At 35.1% G+C, this 18056-nt stretch overlaps 1 protein-coding gene across 4 annotated transcripts in view; it reads right to left on the bottom strand.

Annotated features, from left to right (window-relative positions):
* The window catches only part of ZFR (zinc finger RNA binding protein), an 81087-nt gene that overhangs the window by 51028 nt on the left and 12003 nt on the right, over positions 1–18056 (bottom strand). For 3 of the 4 annotated variants that reach the window (XM_008572753.1, XM_008572754.1, XM_008572756.1), the window contains exons 3-5: positions 9850–10132; positions 8020–8164; positions 5319–5537 (exon numbers count right to left, since the gene is read on the bottom strand). In XM_008572753.1, coding sequence (XP_008570975.1) covers positions 5319–5537; positions 8020–8164; positions 9850–10132 — 647 coding nt within the window. Of the gene's footprint in view, positions 1–5318; positions 5538–8019; positions 8165–9849; positions 10133–11712; positions 11734–18056 lie in introns of those variants that run through there. The other variant, XM_008572755.1, reaches the window with a different exon arrangement.

An 18056-nucleotide genomic window follows, 5' to 3' on the forward strand; every position in this document is an offset into this window, starting at 1 on the left:
TTCAAAAGATGAAAAAGCACTGCGCTTTCTGGTTAAATGTATGTACTCCATCCCTTTCCATTGTTCAAAGTCTCCACTGAATAAGCATGTTATGCTAATTACTGACAATATATACACGTTATTTTCAGTGATTTATAGATTTTAAAATGTAAAAATTTTAAATATGACAAAGTTGCTGATTTATATATAAGCCTACCTGAAAACTGGAAAATTTGCCACTTCTAAACTAAAGTGTCTGGAAATATGGTAGGTTCCCTAGTCACCATATTCAAAATTAGACTTCTTTATTCCCTTAAGTGGCAATAAGTGGGCAAAGAGTGATAGAAGGCTCATGAAAGAGATTCCCAGTTGCCAGGATGGTGCAGAATACTTAAGGAGAATTGAACTTTTTGCTACACTGAAAAGACCTTTGACACACTGATTCCACCATACCTATACACACAGGGAAAAAAACTTGAATTGGAAGGGTGAGAGCTAAAGTGTATGGGAAATTGGAATCACAGGAATCTGAAATTAAACACATCCAGGAGAAAAAGTAGTCGAGTAATTTTTTTAAAAAGCCTCTCTAGATTTTTATGTCAGGCTGTTACAATATACAAGTGTTTATAAACTTGTAAGACAAAGTATGGTAATAGACAAGAAAACATCCGAAATGAAAGTATAGAGAAGTAGGTGGATTTATATCAATGATAAGCATATGATCAGATAAAAAACAATGACAAAACAACTGGTATGACTGGTTAAAAGATAAACTATATATCAGTAAACTCTTTACTGGGCAGTCTTAGCAATGTTATCTGCTACTTAAGGATGTGATAAAAGAACATAAGTAAGCTCATAATCAAATGCTTTCAAATATATAGGCAAAAACATATACAATTTAAATTTCACTATAAAGAAATATCATAAAATTATCCAATTAAAAATAATAAAGCTGTTTATAGATTACTGATTAAGACAATGATTTTTATATAAAATCTTTATAATATATATTTTTCCAAATGACATTGTTCCTTATGTATAGAAACTATAAAAATGCCACTGAAATATAACTTCATGAATATGTATCAAGAAAACAAAAAGTAGAATAATGGCAAAAGAGGCTAACCAGTGCTGAATGACTATGTCTTCAATAAGAGCAGTGTACCAGACACAGTAGTTTCAGAACAGATCTACAAGGCAGATATCACTATCCTTACTTTACAGATGAGAAAACTGAGGCTGAGAGATGGTGAGGTTCTTTAAATACAGTTATTTTAACCACAAAAATCACCAGGTTAAGCTTAATATTTATAAAATAATATCTATCTTGCACACTGGTATTCTAAAACTAGTAAAAGGCAAGTTTATAGCTTACTACTTTGTTCAAAAAAACCCAAAGTGTGCAATGAAAGGTAAGCTGGAACTCTGTTAAAGAACACCTTAAATTCTCCTGTGACTACTAGCAAACAAACGTCCACTTCTTATAAAAGGATTATGGGGAAACAAATATAAGGTTGTATCTACAAATTAAATAAAAGCTCAATTTTTGAATCTAAAATAGTTTCACCTAAAAGTACTTTTATTAAAAATGTTTATCAATTAGTAAGCTAATTATCAGAACAGCTGAAATATAATTTTTAAATGCACAATGTCAAAAACAAAAACATATCATTTCAGTAATAAATCCATCATACTACAAGTACCATTTAGCAGATAGCAATATTCTAGAACTCCTTATTTAATGAAATAAAAAGAATAGCTGACTTAAGTTGCAGCTGCCAAAAACTACATATATAGTACTCAGAAACCCTAACAATGGTCTGTCCAGATGGCAATTTCACAGTGTATTCATATTCTTTAAAAAGTACATATTCTTTGACATAACAGTTCCATAACTAGGAATTTACTGGGAACTAAGTGGGCAAATGCGTAACTCTTTACATGTTAGGACTGTTTTACTTAGTGTTGTTTCCGGTTTTTATGTAATGTAAAACTAAATGTCCCCAAACACACACTTTTTAAAATATAGTACATCCATTCAATAAAAAACTATGCAGCCATTCAAATGGTTTCTAAATATCATTGGCATTTATAAGAAACCATGGCTCCTTCATGAAATGGCTGATTGTAAGTCTAGGGAAGGGAAAGTTCAAAGTGCATTTGTAACAACTTACGGTGATAGAAAAGAAACAAGGGCTCAAAGTTTAATGAGGCCATGTCAAAAAGACTCAGGAGCTGGTCTGAAGAAGATCCCAATGGACAAATTTGGGACAATGTGAGCCTCAAAGAGAGAAATGAGAGTAATGGATTAAAATATACTGAATAAAAAAAGTCCATAGTAATATCAAAAAAGACGTGAAAGGAGGGAACTCTTCTTTAGACAGAATACCTAAGAATCAGTGTGAAAAGATTTTGCAACTACTATTGTAGAAATTGATTCAGTTAGAGATCAGTAAAGAATCTAACACAGTAGGGTGAAAGGTAGTTGAGAAACAGGCCAACAGATTACTTGGGAAAAGGTATCTTTATATCAGAGAGATCTGGTAGATACCACTTTAACCAGTGAAGGCATCATCGATAAGAAATAAACTGACATTATTTATTATGTGCTCCTGATGTGATAAAATGCAAAGTACACTCAAGTAGTTTTGTCTAAAAAGCTGCCTGAATCTAAATATAAAGAAATCATCACATAAATCTAGGTTGTATGATAATTTACAAGACAACTGGCCTGAACTCTTCAAAAATGTCAGTGTCACAAGAGACATGATAAAAACAGGGGATTGTGGGCCGAGCCCGTGGCGCACTCGGGAGAGTGCGGCGCTGAAAGCGCAGCAGCGCTCCCGCCGCGGGTTCGGATCCTATATAGGGATGACCGGTTTGCTCACAGTGCTCACTGGCTGAGCGTGGTGCAGCCGGTCTCAAACAAAACAAAAACAAAAACAAAAAAAAAAGGACAAAAAAAAAAAAAAAAAAAAAAAAAAAAAAAAAAAAAAAAAAAAAAAAAAAGGGATTGAAAAAAAAAAAAAAAGAAAAAAGAAAAAACAAAAAACAAAACAAAACGGGATTGTTCTAGATTTAAGGAAGCTAACTAGGTATGACAACTAAATATAATCCATAATCCTCGATTGGACCTGCAATTTAAAACAAAACACAAACACACTAAACACATATAAAGCCCAACCATAAAAGACATTCATGAGCAACTGGGGAAATTTACATATTAGATAGTATCTGTGTTCAATTCCTTTTTTATGATATTGGCATTGTGGCTATGTCCTTATCCTTAGGAAATACATTCTGAAGAAATCAGGGCAAAATACTATGTCTGTAACTTAAAATATACCATTGAGCCATTTGAAAATAGGTTTTAAGAAGAGAAAAGAGAAAGCAAATGTGACAAACTATTAATAATTGGTAAATCTAGATGAATGGTATACGGGTGATTCTTATACTATTTTTTCAACTTTTCTACAGAATGAAACATTTCTAAAATAAAAAGTTGGGGAAAAAACATTAATCAAAGGAATGATATATCTCTACACTTAGTGATATGAAAGGGCATCCACAATGAGAAGAAAGCAGTTTACAGAACAGTGTGCATAAGACAAACTCATTTTTATAAAGAAGCTATGATATTTATATATGTATATTCCCATGGAAGAAAAGGATAGTGCATGTCTTTACATGCACTAAATTGTTAGTGACCATTATTAGTGTCCAGGGGTGGGTGTTCAGTAGTTTAACTTCTTTCCCCTTTTTTCTTGTTTATCTATAGTTTCTAATTTTAAAATAATGGTAAATTACTCGAGTAATAAAGCAGTAAATAAACCTGGGGGGCAGCACGGATCATGTAAGAAACAAAGAATAAGAAAGAATACTCCGGTACTTCCTATTTTGTTGAAGCTAATGTGGACATTTAAAAAAGCGTGTCCACTAGATTTTATTGCAATAATCCTAGTTAAAATTACAACTAGTCAATCAGATAGAGGAGAGGCAGAAAACCTGTAACTGGGAAATCTTGAATGACAGATCTAGAAATAATAAATTTAATAGTTTCTTAAGACCTTAACAAAAGATTCCTTTCCTAAATAGGGAATATCCTGGACTGTGTCTTTAATGGATTATAAAATGCCTCTCTACCATAACCCCCTTTAATCAGGTCCTCATCATTCACCAGCCCAGAGTTCTCACAGAAAATAATTTCTCCTTACTCCAATTCACTTCCATGTGGTTGTCACAGTTAACTTACAAATCTATTCGCACAGCTCCCTTTCTTAAGATCTCCCCCGTGGCATCCTTTCTGCCCACAAGATAAAAACAGATACCACAGGAGAACATACAAGGCTTTTCACATTGACATTTCCATCTCCATCTCCTGATATTTATCCCACACATCCTGTATTCCAGCCAAAACAAACCACTGTTCCCAAATACTCCATGCCTAGTTCATCACTGTTTCTTTAGCATGTAGAATAAGAGATAAGAAATCTCTGAGCATTAAAAAAGTATTTTTAAAATTCAGTAGCTAGGCTTCTAATACCCAAGCTACAACAAAGCATCAAGAGGTAAGAACTGAAATTGTCCATATCAGCTCCATGGAACAAGACAGGGTATTAAGGAATAAATAAAATGCAAAACAACAAACCACACGGTACAATGCTGAGTGTCTACAAAAAGGCCATGTGTGATTTTAATCAATGCAATACTGCCTCAGCTAGATAGCAGTAAGAGTAGTGAATATAGTAAGGTTTTAGTGATCATATTTTTCTAGGAAAAATACGTAATTATTTAAGAAAAATATAGCTACTCTGTCCAAGAGGTTTGTTACATAACCACCATCTTATAGATGTTTACAAAAGGCTACTCCCAATATTTCCAAGATTACTTCTTCCTGATAATAAATATAGAGATATAGCTCTTCTAAGGCCACAATAAACAATATAATTTGTGATGGTCTCTGAGTGTTAACCTTAAGTTTTCAAATTCATTTGGAAAAGTCAGTAAGGAAATGATGCTGTTGAGACTGGGTGTTATTTCCTATAATTACAATGCTAGGCCCAAGACTAGCTTTCAAATCCTCAAAGACCATTTAATATTCTGCTAATATCTTCCATTTAATATTTTTTTTAAAAAAAGCACACAATTCCCAGTATGGTCCATTTATCACATTATGCACATATATTTATATTAACACCTATCAATTAGTTCAATTCTGCTGCTAGGAGGAATAATAATTCAATAATTCAATAATAATTCAATAGAAAATCAAGACAGTTTCTAGTAAGTCTCTTTGTGATTTGTTTACTCATTTAAACACAGATTATCAGTCTTACCAGAATAAGTAACTGCTGTGGTACTATAAGTAGCACTCTGAGTATAGGATGGCACCACAGTAGCCGCAGCTGCTACTGGCTGTACGGTAGAGGATACAGGATAAATGGAGAAAGTAGTGGTGGCTGGACTTGGTGTGGCTGGTTTTATGGCTGTCACTTGTCGAGTTTGCTGGGCTTGAGTATACTGAGTTGCACCTTGGCTATAACCTGCTTTGGGGGCTAAAGAGAGAAAGAGACATCAGAAAATAAGAAGAGCGAACCACTATAGTTACTATACCAACATCCTTAAAAACTAGAAAGAATAGGTGTAAACATCAACTATAAATCTTATGCCACCAATTTCTTCTTGGCAAAATGGGTAAAATTCGCAACCTCAATATTAATATAATATGTAAATCAATTCATCTTTTCTCAAATGCTTTCTACATATTTCCAAAATGATATTTTGGTAAAATTTACAACTAACTGCAATAGCAGTAGTACTATGTACAATGGTAAAAATTAAAAGTTTTCGGGCCGGCCGGTGGCGCACTGGATAGTGCGCCGCTTGGGAAGCGCGGCGGCGCTCCCGTCCGAGGGTTCGGATCCCACATACAGACCGGCTCCCGCTCACTGGCTGAGCGAGGCGCGGGAGCAACGCCGAGGCTTGCGATCCCGTTGCCGGACGCGGAAAAAAGACAAAAAACAAAAAAAAAAAAAAATTAAAAGTTTTCGGGCCGGCCGGGGGCGCACTGGATAGTGCGCCGCTTGGGAAGCGCGGCGGCGCTCCCGTCCGAGGGTTCGGATCCCACATACAGACCGGCTCCCGCTCACTGGCTGAGCGAGGCGCGGGAGCAACGCCGAGGCTTGCGATCCCGTTGCCGGACGCGGAAAAAAGACAAAAGACAAAAAAAAAAAAAAAAAAATTAAAAGTTTTCAGAAAAAAGAGTGCATGTGTGTATTTAGGCTACTCAGACTACTTGAGAGTTAGGCTTAATGCTGGCAACAGAACAGAGAGCCTCAAAGTATATATTTCAATTCCCAACTTGTTCATATAACATTCATGGTATTTTACTGATTTATCCGTAGTGGATTTCAACCTAATTCCAACTCAGAAGGTGCTACTGACTTAATTCTTCAAATGTCAATAGCTTGAATGCAGCTATTCTTAAATGGCTACTATTAACGTCTCTGCTAAACTTCCTGCTGCCTTGGACCATATTCAAAACAAATGCATATTTGGAAGACTCTTATGAACTTTATTATCAATCACTAAATTAATAATTAATTGCTTATGAATGATCACTAAAGCATATAAATGTTATTTCCCAGAAAGTCCCAAATATCAGGGGGCCAAACTCATTTTATGCTGAGTTAAGTAAAAGTACCTTAGAGCTTTTATCTGTATCTGCTTATGAAATTTGACTGACACAACACATAGATGAAAATATTATTTTACGAGAAGAAATATCCAAGAGCTACATGACTTACAAAAGTCACACAGTCAATATCAGAACTTAGACTAGCAAGATCTTCTGACTCTTAGATAATTCAGCACTCTTAAGCACAACTGAAGCTTGGTACTTACCCAAGAAGTTCACTTTATTATTATACACACAAATCAACAGAGATGAGACCATAAGAAAAATCAGTCATCATAATTCAAAATTTTTTTTTTCCTTTTTGTCTTTTTTACTGACCGGTACGGGATCGCAACCCTCAGTGTCGCGCCCGTACCGGGGACGAGCAATGGGATCGCAACCCTCGGTGTCGCGCCCGCGCTGCGCTCAGCCAGTGAGCGGGAACCGGTCACCACATGGGATCCGAACCCTCGGCGGGAGTGCCGCCGCGCTCCCATGCGGCGCACTCTCCAGTGCACCACCGGGCCGGCCCATAATTCAAAATATTTTTAAGTGACTTTTAAGGGACTCATAAAATCTTAACTAGAAGGATCCCTAAAGAGATCTGGGTCAACTACCTCATTTACAGGTAAGAGAACAGAGATGAAGAGAGGTAAAAATCAGTTGCCTACATTAGTGGTAAAACCAGTACCAGAAGCCAATTCTATTTTCTCTCAATCTAAGGCTCTACCCACAGCCTCAGGTCCTTCAAAAATAATTAAAGAAGTTGCCCACTTTTCAGAACTCAAAGAGCTTTGTTCTAAAAGTTCTCAACTAAATCTCTATGAAAAGTCCACCTTTCAAAGTCTACAAATATGCAGGCTTCTTCGCAAACAAAACACTTCCTGCATTTCAACCATTCTATATGTAACATTATTGGTGGCTGATAACAGAACCAGATGTCATTACAGATCAGAGAAAGATAAATTAAAAATATGGGCCTATAAAAATAATTTCCATTGGTTATATAGGCAGTCAGCAATATAATATGTTCTGGGCATTTCTGGCGAAGATAAGAATGTTAGAAGTTATTGCCACAGCTTCTTTTGTACAGCTTATTTCAGCAGGAAGGAAACTGTATGCTGAAGACATTTCCAGTAGAGAAGAGCATGATCATGAATTGCTTCCATGGCCTTCTCTCTCGTTGTGACTCAAAGGCATTCTAGTAGTTGAAGAGAAGGGCATGGCTAGAGAACCTGCTTCCCAAGGTAATATAATACAATGAGTGTAGATGAACTCAAAAGCTTATCTTCATTAAAAAATACCCTGAATAATATATTTTAATAGTCTATAATGAAACCATATATGTTAATAGAACCCACCTGTCTGATAGTAGGTTTCAGCAACGGAAGGCTGAGGCTGGGCAGCAGCAGCTACAGCAGCAGCAGTTGCTGCTGGTTGTTGGTAGTACTGCTTACTATCATAAGCCACAGCGGGAGCGGTAGATCTTACATATGAGTACGAGTCCTAAAGAAAAGGGATGAAAGAAAATGCTGCTGTGACAGAAGTAGCAGGGGAAACAATCCTTTATAAATGTATAATAAAGGACTGACTGGTTAGCTCAGGTGGTTACAGTACAGCCTTATAACAACAAGGTCATGGGTTTGGATCCAAAATTTAAAAAAAAAAGAGTAATAAAGGAAAACAAAAAACTAAATATATAGTTTTATGTCAGACCTAGACACAAAAGAATCAAATTCAATACCAAGAGGATTCATTTTGGACTTCATCCAGTAAGATCAAAAACATTTCAAGAAGCACATTTAAGTTTTGCCATCAGAGCAATCACTGAAATATTTTAAAATAATACTTATTTAAATAAAAATTAATTTTATTTAAAAATTTATGGCCGTTTTTCCTTAAGGAAGGATTCCACAGTATTAGGAAAGAACACCTATGTGTTACTAAGCTTTGTGAGTACTCCAGCTTTCTTTTCATTCTTTTTTTCAAGAAAGATCAAGTTGAGCTGGGTGAATTCTGGCACTGAATAAACTGAGGAGGCGTGGGAAGGTAGTTGGAAAGACTGAAACAGGCAGGACCCAGAAAATGATGGTTTTCATAGACTCTATTAAAAACAGCAAAATTTATTATATTATGTCTGTGGGCATAAAGAAACACAATCACACATATCAAAAGAACTTCAAGTTTAGTAACTTGCCAAAAATCAACAGCAAATACTAACATTATTGACTTATACTAGGGTTACTTCAAAAAGTTCATGGAAAAATAGAATTCAAAGATAATACAAATCGTTCCATGCACTGTCTGAAGTACCCTCATATTTAAATTTCTTACTTCACAAAGTAAATGGCTATTGCTTTAAAAAGAATATAGAAAAACTGTGGAAGTCCGGAAGGATCAAAGCTTAAAAAAACAGATCTTAAAGGCAAAAAAACAAAAACAAAAAACAGGTTAAAGAAATTAGGACAGGGCTGGCCAGTTAGCTCACTTGGTTATAGCATGGTGTTGGTAACACCAAAGCCAAAGGTTCAGATCCCCGAACTGGCCAGATGCCAAAAAAAAAAAAAAAAAAAGAAAAGAAAAAAAAAAGAAATTGGGACCAAATTTAATTAAGTAAGCAAGCAGTAATCCAGTACTATTTTCAAACATAATATTATAAAGAGAATTTATATGGCCTATAAGACTGAACAAGAAGCAACTAGGGATGGCTTCTTTGTAAGTCCCATAAGACGGGGCAAGAAGCAACTGGATGAGTAAGAGCATGATCAATTTTTGCCATATACTAAAAAAGAGCATCTTGACAGGATAAATGTACAAGGCAACAAAATTTCTACCTTTTGTAAGTTTCAGGAAAAAAATATGTAATATGTTTGCCCTATATAGCTTAGTTCCATGATTCTCAGTAATTAATGCAAAGCTTTTTCAAAATGAATGCAAGACACAGATACATATAATAGAGTGAAATTTACTGATGAGAGGGAGGAAGGATTATCAATACAAAACTCATGCAAGGAAACAATGCTTGGACTATGTCCCCAAACTACCTAAGAATACCCACTCACTTTTCTCTATCATTAGAGGTATGTTTTAGATGACCCAAGTTTGAGACACACCAGCTTGGGCATTATAGCATGCACTAAGGCCAATGAAACCAATTATGTTAATGCTATTAAGACTAGTAGTTTTCTTACCTGGTAGTTTTGTGTAGTAGCTGGGGGTGGTGGGGGTGGTGCTTCTTGTTGCCTCTGGGTATAACCATAGTCAGTTGCTGTGTGTGCAGTGGGGTAGCCTCCATAAGCAGCAGCTGTTGCAGCAGCTGCAACAGCTACTGGAGCAGGCCTGGCAACTGCAACTGTGGCGGCTGCTGGTGCGTAGGCAGCAGTAACTGTGTGAGCAGCTACTGGAGCCTGATGGACAGTGTAGCTAGCAACTGTAGTTGGATGAGAATAGGCTACACCCGAAGCTGGCTGCTGGCTATATTGTAAGAGTAGAAGAATAAATATAATATACTTTAATTTTTAAAATCCAGGAGTTAATCAACTTAAATAAAAAGTTTTTTATCAACTTAAATATCAGGCACATTTGCAAGTAATTTAATCATGGACTAAAAAAGGCCAAGTATTTGATTAATCTCCTAATCAATACCATATTTGTTACTGCTCTATAATTTTCATTTCTTAATCTCAGTACATGGTATATTCGCATACATTACAATTCAGATCATGGATCATATCACAAAGCAGGGATGTCAAACTGGGATAAGAAACAGTATTAGGAAGAAAGGAAAAAATTGATCAAATTAAGATTTTTAAAAAGCATTTATATGTAAATTTCTTTACTATGTTCTATAGTTTAAAAAATTTCTACAAAAAAATCATAGTAAGAAAAGTATTATATTTTAACCCCAATTACAGAAAAAACTTAAGGCAGAAGCTATTAACCAGTTGACTTAAATACTTCTGGTGCTCTAGGGCAGTGGTTCTAAACTGGGGAAGATTTTACCCCCAAGGGACATTTGGCCATGTCTGAAGATATTTTTGATCGTTGAACTGCAGAGATGGTGGTGGTATGTGCTTCTGGCATCTAGTGGGTAGAGGCCAGGGATGATGTTACACATCCTACAACAACAAATTGTCTAAAGTATGAGGGGTCTTCAAAAAGTTCACAGAAACATTTGTGTTATCTTTTAATTCTATTTTTCCATGAACTTTTTGACATACTTTTGTGCTAAGGTTGAGAAGTCACGCTCTAAGGTACAAAACCTACAATGGAATATCTATTATTTTAGATACATTTTCTAGCTTATAGGCAGCATTTTGTTATACAAATTTATTTTTCTCTTAAAAATATAATAGCACATGTTGGAAAAGGAGACCTAAGTCAGATGTTTTGTAATCATAACAATTTAAACCTCAAAGAGGCAGGGCTGGCCGGTTAGCTCACAGCATGGTGTTATAAACCTCAAAGGGGCAAAACATTTTCTAAAACAGTAATCAAGTGAATTTCCAGTTAAAGTTCTCAGAGTAATATGTTTATTTTAACTCACATAAAACCAAAGGCCTACAGACATCAGCATATGAAAGTGTATTTGTTGTTGTAGTTTCTCTGAGTAATACACTCACAATTCCACTTGCTAAAGCTATATTACCAAGGCAGAAATGTTTTCTAAAATAAGGAAAGCTCAACAGTTATTGAGCTGGCAAGTTTTAGCTGACCACAGTTTTAATGAGCCAAGAGTGAAGAACACCTAAGAAATTTTAAAAACCTGACATAAGCTGAAGCTTCACTAACAAATTAGAATAACTGATTCACAGTTATAGTACAGGCTATTCTGCACTGATAAGCATGGTGCCACAGAAAAAAAGTGCAGAATTAAAATTTGGGGACACCATATTTTAACTGTATTATGGGAAAAAGTGATAAAATAGGATGTATCCAAAGGGAATCAATATGAAGCTTACACAGTAGATATGGGTTTTACTTCATATAAAAAGTGGAGAACCTGAGGAAATTCAGTCTAGAAAAGGTGCTGCCTTCTAATAGAAGACACTTACTCCATGCTGCTCCAGAGAACAGAACTAGAACCAATAGATGGAAGTTACAGGGTGGCAGATTTCAGTCCAATATGAAAAAGAAACAAAAAACAAAAAACAAAAAACAAAAAACTTAGAACGGAGTCCAAAGAAACTCTTATAATTTCTATTTGGATGAGGGTTTCCACATTTTGATATAAAACTAGTTAACATTTTGTACATACAGTTGACCCCTGAACAACTCAGAGGTTAGGGACACTGACCCCCACACAGTTAAAAATCAAGTATGACTTCTGACTCCCCCAAAACTTTAATAGCCTACTATTGACCTTACTAATAACATAAATAGTTGATTAACACATATTTAGTATATGTGTTATATACTGTAGTCTTACAATAAAGTAAGCTAGAGAAAAGAAAATGCTATTAAGAAAATCGTAAAGAAAATACATTTACAGTACTGTACACTATTTATTGAAAATCTGCATTATAAATATCTGCTTTTAAGTAGACCCATGCAGTTCAAACCCATGTTGTTTAAGGGCCAACTGTATACGCCAATAATAAGACAGGAAAGAAAAATTTACATTTTAATAGTGGGAAACTGGTTTTGGGTTGACATTTTCTATGGACAATTCCACATCCTTAAGGAAAAATACCAATAACAAGTTACACTTTTTCAAATACTAGAACTGAGAAAAAGGATTATATTTAAAATACAAATATACCAGGTCTGTGAAACTTGTAACTGATATTTACTAATAGGATTTCACACAACCAGACTACACTGCACAGTAGGAATTTTGGTTATATAAAAATTCAGATAGTCTTGGATTCCTATCATACTCTGTCTCCACTCATCCCCTCCCCCACTCCTAATTGAGTATCTGTCCACATTTCTTGGTCCCCAAAACTTGTCCTCTAGAACACACAAAGCAGGTGGAAATAGAATGGGAAAGAAAAGCCAACCAGACAGGCAATTTGACTTATATTGCCTCTAGTCCCAACCCTAAAACTCCATGTGACTCAGGAAGGAATAACCATATGTGCTCTGGTTTATGCCCACTGTCCCAGTGTAATTATTAATAGTACTCTCTTTCACTCTTCCAAGTATACAGTCACCCTTTCCAGGAACCATAATAAAAAGATGACAGTGCATTTAGCAATTACTGCATAGGAGGGTACTTCAAAAAGTTCATGGAAGGATTTGTATTATCTTTCAATTTTATTTTTCCATGAACTTTTAAAAGTGCCCTTGTATACACCTCTAGGGCTGCCTAACCTGACTCTGGGTCTGTATAGCCAGGTCCCTAACCATCATCTGGACTGGAACCATATCCTCTACCAAAAGCATTAGAAAGAATGATAATCCAGTCACAATTTTTAGTGGGCCAAGGGCTAGGGCAGATGACTGCTCTTCAGAATTCTCATTTGTTATTCAAGACCCATCTGGAAAACTCTTTCAATTTCAAATATCCTTAGAAAAACTACCTTTTACATGATGTAGATAACCAGTTCCATTAACTAGCCAGTGGGTAAGTTTAAATAAAGAAACCTATTTTTTAAAATTCATGTCAAATCAAGTTCAAATTAGTTTAAGTAAAATTAGATTTCCATCAAAATAGTGCAAATCGATGTTTAGCTTGGAGTATTAATAAAAGGTGTTGTCTCCCTGCATAAAATGTAAAACTTAACTGTCTTTAAATTATTTCTTGAACAAGACATGAAGTAAATGAAAACCCAAGTCTCACGCCATAAAAATACATTTGTGTAGTATGAAAAGATTTTCATTTAGTAATCATCCAGTAGAACAGAAGCTTCTAATTGGATAATAATATCCTCTGTGGATAAATAAAATCTCATCAGCCTCAGTCAGTTTTAAACTGGGACAAACCAAATAATAAATCATAAAACAAACATAATAATATATGTAAGAAAGGTTAAGAAATACTTCAAGAGTCAGACACAAAATGAAAGGATACTTCTCTTGGGGAAGGGGAGGAAAATAAAATATCTAGGCAATTATTTATATTAAAGAGTTAAAACACTCTATATTTTTGGACTTGCCCTGGAAATTAATGGCCAGCTGCCTACCTATCAAAGAGTGAGTCAGAGGCCTCACCAAAATAAGATAGAGCTTCCAGGCAGCCTTACTGCTTTTTTCTTAAAATCCCCAGGCACTTAAAGAAAGCTTGCTATAAACTGCAAAACATATAAGAATGACCCCATAGGAAATAAACATCTCAAGGCAACATGAGAATTTTCAAAACTCTAATTTTTATCTATAAAACAAAAACTTTAGACTAGTAGTTAGAAGGTAAAGTTGAGGAATATAAAGAAGATGAAGATATGAAAAATACAAAAGAGAGACTGTCTACGAGTTCCAATATCCATTCAGAAGGAGTTCCGGAGAGAAAAGAAAAAAGAGATGAAATTAAGAAATAAAATTTTCTACTCCCAAGGGAAGCACGTTTTCAAATTCAAAGGGATTATAGAACGCAAAATAGAATCAAAGAACCAAACCTAGACACACAGCACTTTACAACATATGAAAACAAAAAAGAGGGCCGGCCCCGTGGCTGACTCGGGAGAGTGTGGCGCTGGTAGCACCGAGGCCTCGGGTTCGGATCCTATATAGGGATGGCCGGTGCGCTCACTGGCTGAGCGTGGTGCAGACACCACTGTGCTGAGGTTTGTGATCCTCTTACTGGTCAGGAAAAAACAAACAAAAAACAAAAAAAGATCCTTCAATTCTCCAGAGAGGAAAAATCTGGTCACCTACAACTAAATGAAAATTAGACTTCTTATTGATAACACTGGTGGCTAGAAAATAATAGAATAATGTCTTCAAAATTCAAGGGAAATTATTAATGGAGAATTTCTGTACCTATCAAACTATGGACACAGAACACAGATATTTTAGACATTCAAGGACTGATGGGGGTTTACCTCCTATATACATTTTCTTAGGAAGCTACATGAAGGTATACTGCAGCTAAACAAAAAGCCAAGAAAACATGGGATTCTGCAAACAATGGAGAAAGATGAAAGCCCAGGACAGCAGCTGTTGCAGCAGGCCCAGAGAGCAATGAGCTTAGATTGGAATCAGAGGAAGAACAGAAACCTATGAGAGAAGGATGTCCAGGAAAGCAGAGAACTAGACACAACAGACAGTAGACAGGGAGACTAGAAAAACCTTCAGATATGAACAAGGCAGTGACAAGATTTAAGAAAAAAAAAAAAAGGTAATGAAAACTTTAGGAAATATGAAACTGCTCAAGAAAGTTATGATCACAGTAAAAGACTGCACAGTTGAGCTATTAGTATGATACTGACAGAGGAAAAATCAATCTGAACTTGAGCCTAGGATGACTTTCTATTAAGTGGTATGGGACTGTAAAATGAAACACATTAGGAATTATAATCACACAATGGTACTTGGCTTCACATAATGAAACAGTTTTTGCTTTTAAGTTTTAGAAACAACCTACATTAAAGAAGATAAACTATGATTATAGAACATAATGTAAATGTTACCACAAATAAAACTATAGTTTAAATTGGGGAATGGGGTGGAGAAAAAGGGGCATTAAAGCACAAGAGTTTCAAGATTCTTTTCTTAAAAGTAGAGAGTACTGAGATACTGTCTCTTTGATGGAACTAGAAATGGAGTATATTGTCTCAGTAACAAAAATAGTCTACCACCAAGTTTTGGAAGAGGAGAAATGAGAAGAGGGTATCTACTAAGTCCTAATCTATGATTGCATGAAATCAAAATACAGTGCATAAAGTCAATAAATTAAAGAATGCACACAGGTAATGATATTCAACTCATTACACAGATCCGGTACAACTATGTTACAATAAAAAATAGAATTATAAAAAATTTTGAACCCTAAAAAGAAAAAAAGGCAAAAATAGCATATTATGTAGTAATAAGGAGGTTAACACCAAAAGAAATAAAACCGGAATGTATTAAAGGTGAAGGCCTCTGGGAGGTGGAAGTCATTAGTTTCTATACAACAGTCGTTCTCAAAGTATGATGATCCAAGGACTCCTAAGAGTCCCTAAGATGCCTTCAGAGGGTCCATGAGGTTCTCCCTTTTTCTATTCACATCTGCATGAGGCCAGATTGCCTTCACATGTTTTAATCCAAACAATTTACGGCAACAGACTGAATGCAGCAGATATGAGAATCTGCTGAGACATTAGAAATATTTGTAAAAATGTCAAATGACATCTATTTTTTTGAATTTCAGTCATTTTTCATAAAGACACTTTTGCTTAATATGTAATAGTTTTATTATTTGAAATAACTTGATAAATATTTTAAAAATTTATTAATTTTAATTTCTAGTATGGGGGTCTTCAAAAAGTTCATAAAAGGATTTATATTATCTTTTAATTCATTTTTTTCTACAAACTTTTTGAAATATCCTTGTATTGTATTTTATGTTGATGTAACCCACATAAAAACTCTTAGGGTCCTCAATAATTACAAGTGTTAGAGCGGTCCCAAAATTAAAACGTTGAGAACTGTCATTTTATGATACAGACCATTAACCTGGGGTCTGTAATGGTTATTCACCATTTGTTTTCCTGCTCTTTAGTTATTATTCCTTTAAGTAAAAAGTTTACTTCTATCATGCAACAGGGAAATAAGATTGCTTAGTTTATTAATAAAAACTACCACTTAGAGCAAAGTAAAATTTATAATTAATAGAAATCTGCAGAAAATTATTTAATCGAGACTCAAGATATCATTTAATTTCTAGTAAGTGGCAGAGCCAAAGCTTGCATCTAAGCAGTGTGGCCCTAGTATAGGTGCTCTTATTCATCACATCTACACTCTAATCGATGTAATGTACCACATTAACAGAATGAAAAACAAAACCTACATAATCATCTCAACTAATGCAGAAAAAGCATTTGACAAGATTCAACACCCTTTCATGATAAAACAAACAAACGAAAAAAAGCACTCCAGAAACTAAGAATGAAAGGAAATGCATAATAAAAGCTATTTATGAAAAGGGCTTCCCACAGCTAACATCATGCTCAATGGTGAAAGACTGAAAACTTTTCCTCTAAGATCAGTAACAAAACAAGGATACATGCATTTGTCACTTCTATTCAACACAGTATTGGAAGTCCTAGCCAGAGCAAATAGGCAGGAAAAAGAAATATAAAGCATCCAAATTGGAAAGAATCAAGGCATCAAAAGTGCAGGCAACAAAAGCAAAAACAGACAAATTAGACTATAGAAAACTTAAAAACTGTGCATCAAAAGGCTCAATGAACAGAGTGAAAAGGCAACATATGGAATGGAAGAAAATTTGCAAATCACATATCTGATAAGAAATTCATATTCAGAATATATAAAGAACTCCTACAACAACAAAGTCAAATAACCCAATTAAAAAGTGGGCAAAAGGTTTGAATAGAAATTTCTCCAAAGATAATACACAAATGGCCAACGAACGTATGAAGATGCTCAATATCAGTAATCACCAGAGAAATGCAAATCAAAACCACAATGAGGAATTATCTTGCATCCATCAGAAAGATTACTATAATAAAAAACTGAAAATAACAAGCGTTCAAAATGTGGGAGAAATTGGAACCCTTGTGCACTCACTGTTGGTGGGAACTGTAAAATGACCCAACTACTATGCAAAACAGTACAGAAATTGCTAAAAAAAAATTCAAATTTAAAATTATGACCCAGCAATCCCACTTCTAGGTATATATCCATCCAAAAGAACTGAGTGCAAAGTCTCCAAGAGATATTTGCACACTCATGTTTACAGCAGCATTACTCACAACAGCCAAGAGGATAAAGCACCCCAAATGTCTGTTAACAGAGGAATGAATAAACAAAATGTGGTATATACATACAATGGCATATATTTAGTATTAAAAAGGAAAGAAATCCTGTCATAGGCTAAAATGTATGAACCTTAAAGACATTATGCTAAGTGAAACAGACTAGTCACAAAACAACAAATACTGTATGATTCCACCTATACAAGGTACCTAGAGTAGTACAATTCAATAGAAACAGAAAATATAACAGTGGTTACCAGGGGCTAGGGAGAGGGGGAAGAGAGTGGTTGTTTAATGGGTATACTTTCAGATTTGCAAAATGAAAAGGGTCTGGAGATCTGTTTCACAGCAGTATGAATATACTTAACACTACTGAATTGTATATACTTAAAAATGATTAATACGGGGCTGGCTGGTTAGCTCAGTTGTTTAGAGTACAGCGTTATAACACCAAGGACAAGGGGTTTAGATCCCCATACCAGTTAGCCACCAAAAAAAAAAAAAAAAAAAAAAAATAATATCGTAAATTTTATGTTATG

Source organism: Galeopterus variegatus, unplaced genomic scaffold, assembly GCF_000696425.1.
Source record: "Galeopterus variegatus unplaced genomic scaffold, G_variegatus-3.0.2 Scaffold830, whole genome shotgun sequence".
NCBI lineage: Eukaryota > Metazoa > Chordata > Mammalia > Dermoptera > Cynocephalidae > Galeopterus > Galeopterus variegatus.